A 15,554-nucleotide genomic window follows, 5' to 3' on the forward strand; every position below is an offset into this window, starting at 1 on the left:
CCCCCATCAGTTTTCTACAGTGATTTTTCCAAGGTCTAAATACCTCCAACAAACAACTATTCTATTCTGATGTTTACCCTAGATACTGTGAAGACAACTATTCTATTCTAATGTTTACCCTAATTAACAATGACTCTATTAGATTTCCACTACAATAAAGAAACATCTGTTCACCACTGTGAAGTGAGTAGGTAAACTCAAAGAAAGATTCCATTGATTCCAGCATAGAGAATAAGTGAAATTAATGGGATTCTTAGAGAATAAGGGCATTCAGTCAATTGTACCACCAAAAAGTCCCAATCATACTCAGTTTATACCTACTCATGCTACATAGTTGGCTAAAAGCCAGTCCTGAATGGAATTATATTATCATCATCCTAGACCCAGAGATCTCTGTTGCCATGATCATGGGCCAGTGGGTTGACAGAGGTTTTTGTTCTACCTGGTCCTGCAGCCGTTCAGTCCCAAAGAAACACAGAGAGGTTTACATTAATCATAAATTGGTTGGCCTAATATCTCGGGCTTCTTATTAAGTCTTACATCCTACATTAACCCATAACTTTTGTCTGTGTTAGCCACGTGGCTTGGTACCTTTTAATCACTGAGACATTCTCATCTTGCTTCCTCTGTGTCTGGGTTATGACAGAAGACTGAGTCTTTCTTTTCCCAGAATTCTCCTGTTCTTGTCATCTTGTCACCCCACCTCTATTTCCTGCCTGGTTGCCCCACTTATACTTCCTGCCTGGCTACTGGCCAATCAGCATTTTATTAATACAAGTGTACAAGACCATTGTCCCACAGCACTGCCAGTTTCTGCTACAGGTCACCACAGCTGATTGGCTTTAAGCTCAGAGAAAATAGCAACACAGTAGACTCCATAACACCCTCCAGTGGTGTCTGTGTCACTAGAGGAATTTTTATTCATTTCAGCAGAGCCGTGTTAGTCTCTGGGCCACAGTCCTCCACCCTCCTCTGTTGATGGACACTTAACTTGGTTGTTGTGAATGACATGGAAACACGCAGGGAGCTACAGATTTCCCAGCACAGTGCTCATTTCTCTTGACTGTTCACCCAGCGGTGCAGTGGTAGCATCATGCTGAAGTTCTGAGTAGTTTTTTTGAGGCTGTGTTGTACTGTATTTCATAGTAGCTGTACTAGGTTGTATTAGTGCCACCCTATTAGGGGCTTTTTCAGCATTTGTTATTGTCCATCTTAGGTGACCATGCTGAGATGAGAGAAGCAGCGCCTCCTTGTGGCTGTGATTGATGCTCTCATGCCTAGGAGTGGTGACCATCTATTTATATTTTTGTGGACTACTGGTGTTTGAAAACTGTCTCTTCAGGCCATTTTCCCAGTTTTAAACAGATTGACAGTGTTCCTTCACTTTAGGTCACCGCCATACAGCCAGCCTCCCTGCTCCTCATGAAAATGACAGTGGACTAAACCTCTGAAGCTATCAGCTGCCACCTCAATTTAATGTATTCCTTTATAAGAGTTACCATGGTCATGGTGTCTCTTTAGAGTAATAGAACCCCTAAGTGTTTTCTGTGTATGCTAACAACTTTGTAGTTTCAGGTCTCATATTTAAACTGTGATCCAGTTTTAACTGATTTCTGCATATGGTGAGAAAGAAGGTCTGTCCCATACCTTTCTGCAACTGGTAGATATCCACATTTCTCAACAGGATTGCAAGTAAATAGCTTATCAGGAGGGAAGAGTTTTGTTGGCTTGTGGTATTCAAAGGTTTCAGTCAGTTATTCCTTGGTGTCTTGGTTATGTTTCTGCTGCTGTGTTAAAATGTCATGACCAAGGCAGCATCTAGAAGTAAGGGTTTATTTGGCATTTATGGTTCCAAAGGGCTGAGAGACTATTACTATCCTGCTGGGGAAGCATGGCAGAAAGCAGACATGGTAGCAACAACAGCTGAGAGATATCTCCACCCACAAATGGGAAGTAGAGAACAAGCAACCTGGGAATGACAAGTCTTTGAATTTCCAGAACCCTTCCCTGATGACATCTTTCTTTTATCAAGGACCCTTCTGTCTTTCACTAAGTCATGCCACCCACTAGGAACAAAGTATTCCAATGCCTGAGACTATGGGGTATCTCGTTCATACCATAGGCTGTGTTACTATGAGCCTGTGGTGAAAGAGGCACCATAGCAGAGAAGATGTGGCGCTACAATGCCATTTGCCTCAGTGCAGTCAGGAAGGACAGAAGGGATGCTGACATCATTGGGGAAATGACCTCACACATGTCCTCTCGCTGGGTTCTATCTGCTATCTGCTAACACCACCGCAGACTGGTGCTGAAGAATTGAGCTTCTGGTCTTTGGAGGATATTTTGGATCTAGAGGATAACAGTGAACATGTAGGATTTTATGCTTAGATCATTGATTTGTTTCATTGATGTGTGTGTGTGTGTGTGTGTGTGCGCGCGCGCCTGAGTGCACGAGCCTGTGGGGTCAGAAAAGGGCATCAGATGCCCAGGAACTAGAGTTATATATGATTGTGAGCTGCCGTGTGGATGTGACAAACTGAACTTGAGTCCTCTGCAAGAGCAGTAAGTGCTCTTAACCACTGAGCCATATAGTTTTTGTTTGCTTTCTGACACAAGATTTCTCTGTTTAGACCCAGGTGTCCTGGAACTCTGTAGACCAGAGCAGCCTCAAACTCAAGAAATTCACCCGCCTCTGCCTCCTGCAGTGCCTTCTTGTGCCTTCTGTGTGCTGAGTGTTTGGAGAGATGGCTCAGCCGTTAAAAACATGTGTTGCTCTCACCAAGGATTCAGTTTGGGCCAGGTGGTGGTGGCGCACACCTTTAATCCCGGCACTTGGGAGGCAGAGGCAGGTGGATCTCTGTGAGTTCGAGGCCAGCCTGGTCTACAAGAACTAGTTCCAAGACAGGCTCTAAAGCTACAGAGAAACCTTGTCTTGAAAAACAAAACAAAAAAAGGATTCAGGTTTGGTTTTCCAGCATCCACATAGTGGCTTATAGGCTTACAGCCATCTCTGACTCCAGTTCACAGGTATCTGATGCCCCCTTCTGTTCTCTATAGGTACCAGACATGCACGTGGTGCAAATACAAACATGCAGGCTCCTAGAAAGACCTCCATAGTCTGTGCTGCCAAGTCCTCATACACATGAAACAAATCTGGAAGAAAACTTTTAAACTTTTTAAAGGTTCAATACTTTTAATGTTTATTTATTTGTATTTATTCTCGGCAATGCTGAAAATTACATGTAGAATCTTGGCAGCACAGACCATAGAGGTCTTTTGAGGAGGCTCAATCCAGAAAATGAACCATTCTGTGTCTTGGACATCCTTTCATTGCTCAGTCAGGGCAATTGTGTGGCTGGGCAGCGAGGTCAGAGCACAGCCTGCCTCAGAGCACAGCCTGCCAGTACTCCTCGGCAGTGGTGGGCTGGGGATGAGCCCTACTCAGCAACAACACTGTCTTCGTCTGCTGGGCCGCAAAAAAATCCCACCTCATTCCCATCCCGTCACTGCTGTATCTCTGGTCTCACCATTGTTTCTCATGTACCTCTGCTCCACCATCCTTCCCTTCCAGTTTCATGAGACCTCTTTAAGACAGCTTCTTCCCATCAGGAGATAGTGTGGGCTCTTCAGAGTCCTCTGCTACGCGCCTTCCCTCAGAGCCTTCAGGGGTCTCTCAGGCTCCTTGGAGCTGTTCCTTGGTCCCACGGGTGCTGGCAGCTGACACCATCTTGAATAAAAGCTATTTTTAAAATTGACTTAATGTGTATGAGTTTTGTATGCATGTGTATCTATGTACCACATAAAAGCCTGATTCCCTGGGAGGCCAAAAGTGGGTGTTGGATCCTCCAAAACTATAGTTATCAATGGTTGTGTGCCATTGTGCAGTTGCTGGGACTTGAACTCACAGCCTCTGAAAGATCAGTAAGTTCTCTTAACCACTGAAACATGTCTCCAGCCCCAATACTGAATCTTTTCTTTTCTCTTTTCTTTTCTTTCTTTTGTTTGTTTGCTTTCTGTTTTTGTTTGTTTTAGACAGGATTGCACTTGGTTGGTCTGGAACTTGATATATAGATCAGGTTGGTCTCAAGCTCCTAGAAATGTGGCTTCCTCTGGCTCCTAAATGCTGGGATTAAATGCATAAATACACTACCATGCCTGGCTATTTTTAAGGGGATTGTTCTGAATTTCTCAACAAATTTGTACTTTGTTTTTTTTTGTTTTTTGAGACAGGGTTTCTCAGTAGTTATGGAGACAGTCTTGGAACTTGATCTGTGGAGCAGGCTGTCCTCACAGAGATCCGCCTGTCTCTGCCTCCCAGGTGCAGGGATTAAAGGCGTGCGCCACCATTGCCCCGCTCTTTTTATTTTCCAGGATTTATTATTTACTATATATACAGTATTCTGTCTGCATATATGCCTGCAGGCCAGAAGAGGGCACCCAATCTCATTACAGATGGCTTTGAGCTACCCTGTGATTGCTGGGAATTGAACTCAGGACCTTTGGAAGAGCAGCCAGTGCTCTTAACCACTGAGCCATCTCTCTGGTCCCTGCAGATTTGTTCTTGATGCACAGAGAAGGTGTGAAGTTTGATGTCACATGTTATGTCATCCATTGTCCTCTGTTCAGAGTCTACGGTTTTCTCCTTATAGCATCATCTGTAGATAGCCTCGCCTTTCCATTCCGCTTTCTCCTTTGACTGTTGTTTCTTTACTTATCAAGGCATATGTCTTCATTAGTAGGCTAAAAGGTGGTGAAAGAGCATATCCTGCTGTGTTCCTAGAGCAAACCATCTCAGGCTTGCCCCACTCCCCCAGCCTTGCTTGGGCTGCGGGTTTCTTACATATAATCATAGTTTATTGAGGTTTTTTCCCATGAAGATAAAAATACCTTTTATGCATCCTTGTATTCATGACTGTTTTTGTTGTGATAATAGTGGTCTTTTTTGGAGAGAGGGTCTCACAATACAAATCTGGCTGCCCTGGAACTCACAGAAATCAGTTTGCCCTGAGTCCTGACTTCTGGGATTAATGGCAGATGCCATTATATCTAGAAATATAGGTATATATTATTTAGTGCATGGATATGAGGGTTTCAGATTTCCATATGGTGAGTGCTGCATTCCTAGTATGAATCACACATGACCATAGTTTCTAATTATTTTGTGTGCTCTGTTGGTTTTTCTGTGCCTCTCTTTGTTCATTAGGGTTACTGTACTTGAGGTTTGGATGCTGTGTCCATGTGTAGCTTTGAAGTCATTGTAATGCTGGTGAATATGGTAACAGCTAAAATGCATGGCTGTACCTCCAGTGTGTGTTATTGTATATACAACTCTAGGCTTTCTTCTATTTTTCCTGTATGATTATAACCCTGAGTCATTTTTTGATGTATACCTAGTCTCTCTTAATTATTATTTAGTGTCCTTATATTTTCTATAGAATAAACATGGAAGGAATATTTACTTTTCAGTGGTGATGGATGCATTTTAAATTAGCCTTATATTCTTTCAGTTTTTAAAACTCTGCTTGGTTTAACTTAATTTGTTTATTTTTGAGAAAATGTTTCACTATATGGCCCTGGCTGGCCTAGGACTCATTACATAGACCAGACTGACCTTTAACTCAAAGTGGTGTGCCTGCCTCTGCCTTACAAATGCTGGAATTAAATATTGGCTTAACCATACCTAGTAATTTAGTTTACTTAAAGCATTTTTCAAAAGTCATTTGTATTTATGCCACATATATGCAATACCTGCAGAGGATAGAAAAGTTATATTTGCTAGAACTAGAGTTACATGTGGTTGTTTGCCACCTGATGTGGGTGCTGGAAACTGAATCTGGGTCTGCACAGTATCAAGTATTCTTATCCACTGAGCCATCTCTTCAGTCCCTTGGCTGATTGTTTTGATGATTATTCTCCTGTATAATTTGTTAAGTATTAGGGTTTCTATTGCTGTGAAGATTCACCATGACCATGGCAACTCTTACAAGGAAAACATTTTATTGAGGGGCCTCACTTACATTTTCAGAGGTTCAGTCCATTGTCATCATGATGGGGAGCATGAAGGCCTGCAGGCAGATGTGGTGGTGGAGGAGCTGAGAGTGCTACATCTTGCAGGCAACAGGAAATTGACAAACAGACACACTGGGGGAAGCTCAATCAAAAGAGTCCTTGAAGCCTGTCTCCAGTGACACACTTCCTACAACAAGGCTATTTTCTTTGAGGACCATTTTCTTCCAAATCATCACAGATATCTTTTTTTTTAAAAAAAAAATTATTGTGTCTTCTCTTTTATTCACCTCTGTTTTCTTATATTTTTTTGGAAACCATGATGCTGATTGAAGATGACATTCTAGCCCCTGAAGATTGTTAGTGTAGACCCTCTAATGAACGTTTCTGATTTCACTGATCAAAGCACAGGACCCAAATTAGCTCTGTTGCTTTATATTTGAGGGCTAAACCTAACACTTTTTCAAAATTTCTTTGTTGTTTCTCACTTACAGGGTACTGCATGTCCAAACCCGAGTTGATCTTCAAGTTGGAGCATGGATATGGACCATGGAGTGTAGCAGAAGCCTCTATCCAGAGCCTTCCAGGTCAGTGAATGCAGACTCAGCTAGGGAGGCCAGCGAAAGGAGAGTTCATTATACTGGTCATTGTTGAATGCTTTTTACCACCATACCTAGTGTTGTGGGAGGCCACTTGTTTGTTCCTGGCTACTCAGCCCCGAAATAACCACACAGAAACTGTATTAATTAAATCATTACTTGGCCTAGGAGCTCTAGCTTCTTATTGGCTAACTCTTACACCTTAATTTAACCCATTTCTATTAATCTGTGTATTGTCACTGGGCTGTGGCTTACCAGCAAGATTCCAGAATAATCTGTTCCTGGTGGCGGCTACATGGCATCTCTTGACTGCACCTTCTTCCTCCCAACATCAGTTTAGTTTTCTCTGCCTACCTCTGTTCTGCCCTGCTATAGGTCCAAAGCAGTTTCTTATTATCAGTGGTAATCACAGCATACAGGGGGGAATCCCACATCAACCTAGCCCTGACCAGACTCTTGCAGTTTCTGGAAAGAATTAGCCATATCAACCCATCACGTAGTATTGGTTGTTTCTGTTGTGTGTTTCCCTTACATGTAAACATGTAAGTTTTTAAATGGATGTTGTCCTATTGCTGGCAAATAGCCTTGATGAGGCCAGCAGTCAGCCAGCATACAGCAATCTTTGGTAGGTGAGAACAAAGGACTTACTTATATTAGACTCTAGCAACACACCAATAACTGCCACCCTCCATTGACTCCTAACAGCCCGACTGTCAGAGAACACAGATTAAACAAACAACTGTGTTTTTCTCCTCTCTTCTTTAACCTCTTTACTTCATAGTGTTTTTACTTTTTTCCTTTTTCAGTTATTTTGTGCTTATATTTTTATTCTTCCTGTATACTTATTTAACCTTGTATTCTTTATTTTGTCACAAGATTCATTATCACCTGTGTTTTTCTGTTCCCTTCTCATTATTCCTTTCCCTGTTTGTTCTTTAAAAAAAAAAATTAACCTGTTGTCTTATTTTGAGTTTTATTGCTATGAAAAGGCACCATGACCATGGTCTTACAAAGGAATACATTTAATTGGGGCTGGTTTACAGTTCAGAGGTCTTATCATGGTGGGAAGAATGGTGACATGCAGGCAGACATGGTGTAGGAGAAGGAGCTGAGAATTCTACATCTTATTCTGCTGACAGCAGAGGGGACTGTGTACACACTGGGCATACTTTGAGAATATAAGATCTCAAAGCTCACCTCCACAGTAACACACTTCCTCCAACAAGGCCACACCTACTCCAACAAGGTCACAACTCTTAATAGTGCCAACCCCTATGGTTCAATGGTTCAAGCATTCAAACACATGAATCTGTGGGGGTACTGCTTTCCACTTTTTTAGCTCTGCTCTTCTTTTCTTTTCTTTCTTTTCTTTTTTTTTTTTTCAAGACAGGGTTTCTTTGGGTAGCTTTGGTGCCTGTCCTGGAACTAGCTGTTGTAGACCAGGCTGGCCTCGAACTAGACAGAGATCCGCCTGCCTCTGCCTCCCGAGTGCTGAGATTAAAAGTGTGCACCATTACCACCCAGCTCTTGTTTCCTTTTTATTATTTATTATTATTACTTGGGTTTTTTTGAGACAGGGTTTCTCTGTGTAGCCTTGGCTATCCTGGAACATTATGGTCTATTATGTAGACCAAGCTGGCCTTAAACTTACAGAGATCTGCCTGCCTTTGTTTCAGAGTGCTGTGATTAAAGGTGTGCGTCACCACACTCAACATGATATTTGTTAATTGTTATCTTAAATTTGTGCTCCATTGCTCACATGTTCTAAGTAGTGTGTGCAGTTAAAACTGTAACATAGTGATGAAATTGAGGGGTTAGCGAGATGGCTCAGTTGATAAAGAGCCTTGAGTTCAATCCGTGAGACCAGTATGGTTGAAGGAAGGAAGAAAAGCCTATGTATTTGTCCTCTGACCTCCACACATATGGTGTGGCAGGTGTGCACTCTCACATATAGACAAATAAATTAATTTTTTAAAAAGGAGATTGAAGAATTAAAGACCTCATGTGTTCCTATATTAACACAATTAGTATACTCACAATATCTTTAAATATCTTATTATTATTCTTGTGTGGATGGGCATGGTGTATATGACTGGGGCATTTGTGTTATAGCCTGTTTGTGGAGGTCAAAGGACAACTGTGTGGAGCTCTTTCCTTCCTCTCTTCTGTAGGTTCTAAGGATTAAACTCACATTGCCAGGCTTGAACAACAACCATCTTTTCCAACTGAGCTATCTAGCCAGCTGCTAAAACATCCTTTTCGTGAAAGCTATCTACACATTCATTGCCCTCCCAGGAAATGACATCACATCCTTTAGAAAACGGGAGAATATAAACATGTGATTTTCTTACAGAAGAAATAATCCCAGCCAGCATTGGAATTCTGTAGAAAAGGTGTGATGCTGGACGTATCACTGTAATTGCTCTCAAATAATACTGTAGGGCTGTATTAGCAAAAGGAGCAAGCTGTTGGCAGAAACCATTGGCACAGACTGTGTATTGAACTTATACAGTGGTCCAAAAGTGTAATCACACAACCAAAAGTGTAATCACACAACAGTAGCCACCATTTTCTCAAACTACCAAGAATCTGTGTTTCAACAAAAGGACTTTAAAAGATAGTTCTCTAAAAAGTAGATCCCCACACATAAAAGACTGAACCTACACAGCTATTTCTTCTCTTATACCTATAGAACAGAGACCTTAACAGGCGGCCTTTAATCTTGACAGAGCTGGAGAAATTCATGTGAACACAATTTAATAAAATATGTATAGAATAGAATATAAACAGCCGTAGAATATGAATTTAGCAGGGCATGGGGATTCTTGCCTAAAAACCCCAAAGTGAGAGGCGTTCAAGGTTATCATCCACATAGGAAGTTCTAGGAGAACATGGTAGATGAGCCCAGAGCTCAAACAAAAACAGCTATAATAACAGAAAAAAAAATGAATGCTATCTTTCTAAATGTAAAATTTCTACCCAGCAGTCACCAGAATGGAGAAGTATCCTATAGGGGGAAAAATACCTTTTCCAGGTACTCATTCAATATTAATATTGAGAATATATAAACCCATGCACACAGGTGGTGATAATATAGAATTATCCAGCCACTATGAAATCTTTTTAGGTATGAAAAATAATACTGCTGTATGATGTAGGAACCTTATCTCTGGCTATATGTGTGATGGGACTAAGGATACAGTGGCTGCCCCTCAAGTCCCACACTCACAGTAACTAAGATATGGTATCAGCCATTATGCTCATCATTAGATTCATCATAAAGATGAGGCACATTTCAGATGTATTTATTAGTCAACTGTGAAAAGAATCATGTTGGCCTGGGCAAGGTGGCATACACCTTTAATCCCATGGGATAGTCCATGTTATTTGCAAGGTGAGGTAAATAATTTTTTTATTCTTCATGAAGAACAAAAATGTGTACCATTATCAAAAGTCAATATTATTTAATATTTTCTTTGAGGATAAGAAGTCACATGAAGAAGATTTGAGTTATTCATGGATGGGGTTATTTTTAATGTCATCTTAGGTGTTCATAAAGTGGCTGCTCCAATTGGGAACCTCCAGGACTATCACACGGAACTTTTGTGGCAAGTTGAGATCACCAACAGCCAGACATCGAACGAAGAAATTGTTGAAGTAAGTAAAATATTTAATATGAGCTTGTGTCATATTTCAAATGTAAAGATAAAGATTGGAAATTAGGAATGTTTCTTCAAGAACTTAACCCAGGTCAACAAGATGGCTCACTTTGTAAAGGGTCTTGTCATCAAGCCTAAACATCTGAGTTTGATCCCCACACCCCTTGTGGTGGGTGGTGAAGAAAAACCCCAGAACTTGTTCTCTGACTTCCATATGTGTGCCGTGGCGTGCATACACACACACACACACACACACACACACACACACATACACACACACACACACACACACACGTATAATTTGAAAAATGAAGAAAATTAACTCTGGCCTGGGGGGATTGTTTAGTTAGTAAAATGCTTGATGCAGAAAGCATGAGAACCTGAGTTTGGATCCTCAGCACCCACAGATAGAGACCGCTGAGGTGATATGTATCTCTACCCAGTGCATGAAGATGGAGAGATTGGGGTCACTGGGGTTTGCTGGCCTATGATTCCATCCAAACTAGGAAGCTTCAGGTCCAGTGAGGGATCTCAGAGATCTACAGAGCTCACAGCTGAGTGTCTTTCTCTTTTATGTGATTGTTACCGGCTGGAGAAGAACATGATAATTTTAATGATAATGGAAAAATTATTCTGACATCCTGATCAGCTTAAGTTGCCATAATCTCAGTCAAAATTGACAGTGGTGTTGTCAATATATTTAGCCGGTGGTATTGTTAAAGATAATATTATTTACACATGAATTTTCGTATTAAAGGGATCCCTGGTAAACTCAGTCAATATTAGAAATCATTCTACATGACATTTATTTGTGTAGCACAAGAGATTCTAAACAAAAATTAGCACATCCTAGGAAAAAGCCCTGTGGATGTATGAAGTACAGCTAATTCCTCTGTCTCTAGGCAGAACTGAACGTGACAGAGAAAATCCACCCAGGGACCACATCTTACGAAGGCAAAGGCTGTGTGAAGGCATTCTGCCAGCAGTCACAGCACACGAGGGATCAGAGGACACACGCGTGTAAAAGAAGCTTCATGTATAAGCCCCTGCTCAGTGACTGTCAGAGACTTAAAGAGGAGACACCCTGTGCACACAGACCGTGCAGGAATGCATTCTCTTGGAAGTCACACCTCACTGAACATCAGAGAAGACCTCTCGGTGAGAAGCCACACGAGAGTTCAGGATGTGGGAAAGCTTCCCACACCAAGTCTCAGCGTCAGATCAGTCATACAGACGAGAAGCCCTACAAATGTCTGGAATGTGGGAAGTATTTCTACTACAAGTCTCAAATCACTGAGCACCGGAGAAGTCATACCGGCGAGAAGCCTTATGAGTGCACAGAATGCGGAAAATCGTTCAGCTATAAGTCACATCTCACCGTGCATCAGAGAAGTCATACAGGGGAGAAGCCACATCAATGTACAGAGTGTAGGAAAGTTTTTTACTATAAGTCACAACTCACTCGACACCAGAGGAGCCATACGGGGGAGAAGCCGTATGAATGTTTGAAATGTGGAAAATCTTTCTACTGTAACACACACCTTTCTCTGCATCAGAGAATTCACGTAAGTGAGAAACCTTATGAGTGTGCGGAATGTGGCAAAGCTTTCTCTTTCAGTGCGTGCCTCACTCGACATCAGAAGACTCACACAGATGAGAAGCCATTTGAGTGTCCACAGTGCCCCAAAGCTTTCTACTTTAAGAAACAGCTTACTCATCAACTGAAGACGCATACTGCTGAGAGGCGCTTTGAATGTAAACAGTGTGGAAAAGCGTTCTACTGGAGGTCTAACCTTACTTTGCATCAGAAAACTCATACTGGGGAGAAGCCTTATGAATGTAAACAATGTGGAAAAGCATTTTACTGCAAGTCCCACCTCACTGTACATCAGAGAACTCACATAAGTGACAAGCTCTTCCAATGCACAGACTGTAGGAAAGCATTTTATTCTCAGGCACAGCTTACTGTTCATCAGAAGACTCACACTGATGAGAAGCCCTTTGAATGTAAGCAATGTGGGAAAGCCTTCTACAGCAAGTCTGGCCTTACAGCACATCAGAAAACTCATACAGGAGAGAAGCCCTATGAATGTAAACAGTGCGGAAAAGCCTTCTATAACAAGTATTTGCTCATTGAGCATCACCGAGTTCATACAGGTGAGAAGCCCTATCAATGCACAGAATGCAAGAAAGCATTCTACTGCAAGAAATACCTTTCTCTACATCAGAAAACTCATGCAAGTGAGAAGTCATTTCATTGTGCAGAATGTGGGAAAGCTTTTTCCTGGATGTCACACCTCACTCAGCACCAGAGAATCCATACAGGTGAAAAGCCGTACACGTGTGAACAATGTAGGAAAGCTTACTACTTCAAGAAACAACTCACTCGGCATCAGAGAACTCATGCGCGTGAGAAGTCGTTAGATGCAAATAATGCAGGACATGTCACAGCAAATCCTCCTCTGTGTGTGAAAGAACTTGTACAGAGGAGAAACCCTGTAAGTGTATCAAATGCAGACGTTCTCCCTCATGTCATGCCTAGGAGTGTAACGAATCTGAAAGCTCACCCAAGTGTATAATCAGAACGCTTGCAGGTGAGAATCTGATTGGTGTGAAAACTCTGGGAAGTTCCTAGTGTAAGTCAGCTGTAACTCTACCAGTGAACACATACCACAGTGAGACATATGACTGTGAAGATTGGTGGAAGGATTGGTACCACAGTGCTCTCTGTCAAAGAAGCCATATATGGGAATGTCTCCTGTTGATATAAAACATGTAGAAAGCCTGTGTCGTTCTTCAGCTGAATTGAGTATATTGTACGTGAATAACATTGGATGGAAAGAACAGAGGAAAACTTTCTAACGTTAAGTTCCATGAATTCACACCTGGAAACTTATGCAGGTGTGGGGCCCAATGAAACTGATAAAAATAGACATGTTTTGAAATAGAAGTCAGGCCTCTACATTAGAAACTTCATATGTGATATGCCAGGTAGAGCAAAAATTGTAGTGAGGTATATACTGTATGCTTTCAAGTCTAGATCATCATCCTGCAGGTTTATTCACACACAGTAATTGAAGACTAGCCTTAGCAACATACAATATCATTCCATATGCTTAAAAGCAGTAAAGCCTTTTTGAAGAGCCCCATGTCAGATAATGAATTTAATTGCAGCCTTTGTGTTTAAAGCCCCAAAAATATGAAGAGTACCAAAACTTTGGAATTGAACTTAAAATTCATCTGGCTTCAGAAGCCCAGTAGAGATGATTAAGCAGAGGAACCAATTTGAAAACACTTTGGTAGTCCAGCTGAGTTTGTTACAAAGATTCACCAACAAAGCATAGATGTAAGGAGTCTAGAATAGGCATTCGGCCATGTTACCACAGCACCAGCCATCAGTTAACCCGTGAAAGTGAGAGCACATTTGAAGTTTAAACGTTAACTTGTTTAAATGTGGCTCAGTGGCAGTGTGCATATGAGTCTTGCACTGTACGTCTTCACATAGTCGTTTTCACGTGTTATCTTGATTTAGAATATTTACATTCACGGGGCATTTGGAAATCAGTTAAAATTGTCTACAAGTTTTAATGTCTCATCAGACATGAACATTTTGATGCTTTTTTGATGTCACAATTTTATAGTTGTTTTGATTTGTAGCATGAGTGTCCTCTGGCTTCTGAATGTGCATAGTTACGTACCCATACACATGCATACAGGACATGAGCACACAGTAGAAAAATACCAATTTTGTTATACATTAGGAAATTGTATAGCAAAACATCAGTATATGTAATTTTCATGTTAATTTTCAAATGAAGTAACATAATATTCCTTGCCAATAACAATCAATCAACTTTTTTTTAAATTTTATTTATTTATTTATTTTTTTGGTTTTTCGAGACAGGGTTTTCCTGTAGATTTGGAGCCTGTCCTGGAACTAGCTTTTGTAGACCAGGTTGGTCTTGAACTCACAGAGATCTGCCTGCCTCTGCCTCCCTGGTGCTGGGATTAAAGGCATGTGCCACCACTGCCCAACCTGCAATTTTTATTTTATTTTTTAGGTTTTGTTCTCTATTGTAATGCATTGGATCAAAATCATAGTCAGGAATTCTAGGCAAGTGCTGTATCCCCTAGGCAATGTTTTGATGAATTTGTTGTTATCACTGCAACTTTGTAGTTGAAACTAATCTATTAAAGGCCATACATACATACATAAATATCTGTACTTTCTGGATAGTAGGCTTTATCTCCTTGAGTTGCTTTAGCATAACCACATAGAATATGTGAAGTTTTGTCTATAAACATAGCAGCTGAAGGTATATTTACCTTAGTAATAAGGCATATGTCTCTGCAAGTCCACTGTGTAACTAATCCCCAGCACAAAGAACATAGACAGATTTAAAGACAGGAAACATAATACAAAGAGAAGGTACCAGATTTATTATTCAGAGCCCTGTCTTTGTGACCTCGTCCAACTGTGTTACACATTCTAAAGTTTAAAATACTTCCCCAAATAGTGTCACAATTTGAAGATCAAACACTCGGAACATAAACATTAGGCAGACATTCCATGTAGCTGCACAGCAGTGTCCTCAAATTGTTAAGTTACCTAATATTTTAAAGAAGCCTAGGAGACTTATATTAAAGCAAATACAATTAAAACCAAAAAACCCAAAGATAAAATATATAAAGCATTTAGAAATAAATAACACATTTTAATTAGAAAAATATGCACAGTAGATAACATCATAAAAATTAGAGGCACAATATCAATGAAGTAGCTTTTAAGTAAAGAAGGAAAATTAAAAATCAGGTACTGAGTTTTGTGTTTAGCAGAGTATCCTTTAAAGAGCTGAGTAGAGGACGTAATGTAATTCAAGTTATATATGAGTTTCACAAAAAATAAAATTGGAAATATGAAGTGCTGATGAGAATCTTTTATTACATATATTTATTGTGTATGAGTCCATACTCCACTGAGTGTGTGTTTGTGTGTGTAGGTTTGAGGGCAACTCTATGAACCTCTAAATGTAACCTATTAGGAATAAGTGTTGTTGCATTTGTAGTTAAGCTAAAGTCCAGGATATGAATGATGTCATCCTGGGTTTCCAAGATGAACCCTAAATCAAATCACACTGTCCTCATTAGGAGACACAGGAGAAGTGGGGTGAAGAATGCCTGTCTTCTTAGTGACTCTGTTGGCCAAGGCAGTAGGTTCCCAAGTTGAAAGTCAGTCTGGGCTCCATGGTAAGTACAGGCCAACATGAATGATTGAAATGCTGTCTCATAA

The 15,554-nt window shown here is 40.8% G+C and overlaps 1 protein-coding gene across 2 annotated transcripts in view; it reads left to right on the forward strand.

Moving 5' to 3' along the window:
* LOC126491567 (zinc finger protein 260-like) overlaps nt 1-15,180 on the forward strand; it is a 30,674-nt gene extending 15,494 nt beyond the window's left edge. For both annotated transcript variants that reach the window (XM_050127318.1, XM_050127319.1), the window contains exons 3-5: nt 6,501-6,593; nt 10,153-10,262; nt 11,167-15,180. In XM_050127318.1, coding sequence (XP_049983275.1) covers nt 6,501-6,593; nt 10,153-10,262; nt 11,167-12,843 — 1,880 coding nt within the window. In that variant the 3' untranslated portion in view covers nt 12,844-15,180. The remainder of the gene's footprint in view (nt 1-6,500; nt 6,594-10,152; nt 10,263-11,166) is intronic.
* The last annotated feature ends 374 nt before the right edge of the window (nt 15,181-15,554 follow it).

Source organism: Alexandromys fortis, unplaced genomic scaffold, assembly GCF_014885135.2.
Source record: "Alexandromys fortis isolate MF-2015 unplaced genomic scaffold, M_Fortis_MF-2015_v1.1 scaffold_259, whole genome shotgun sequence".
In the NCBI taxonomy this organism is placed as follows: Eukaryota; Metazoa; Chordata; class Mammalia; order Rodentia; family Cricetidae; genus Alexandromys; species Alexandromys fortis.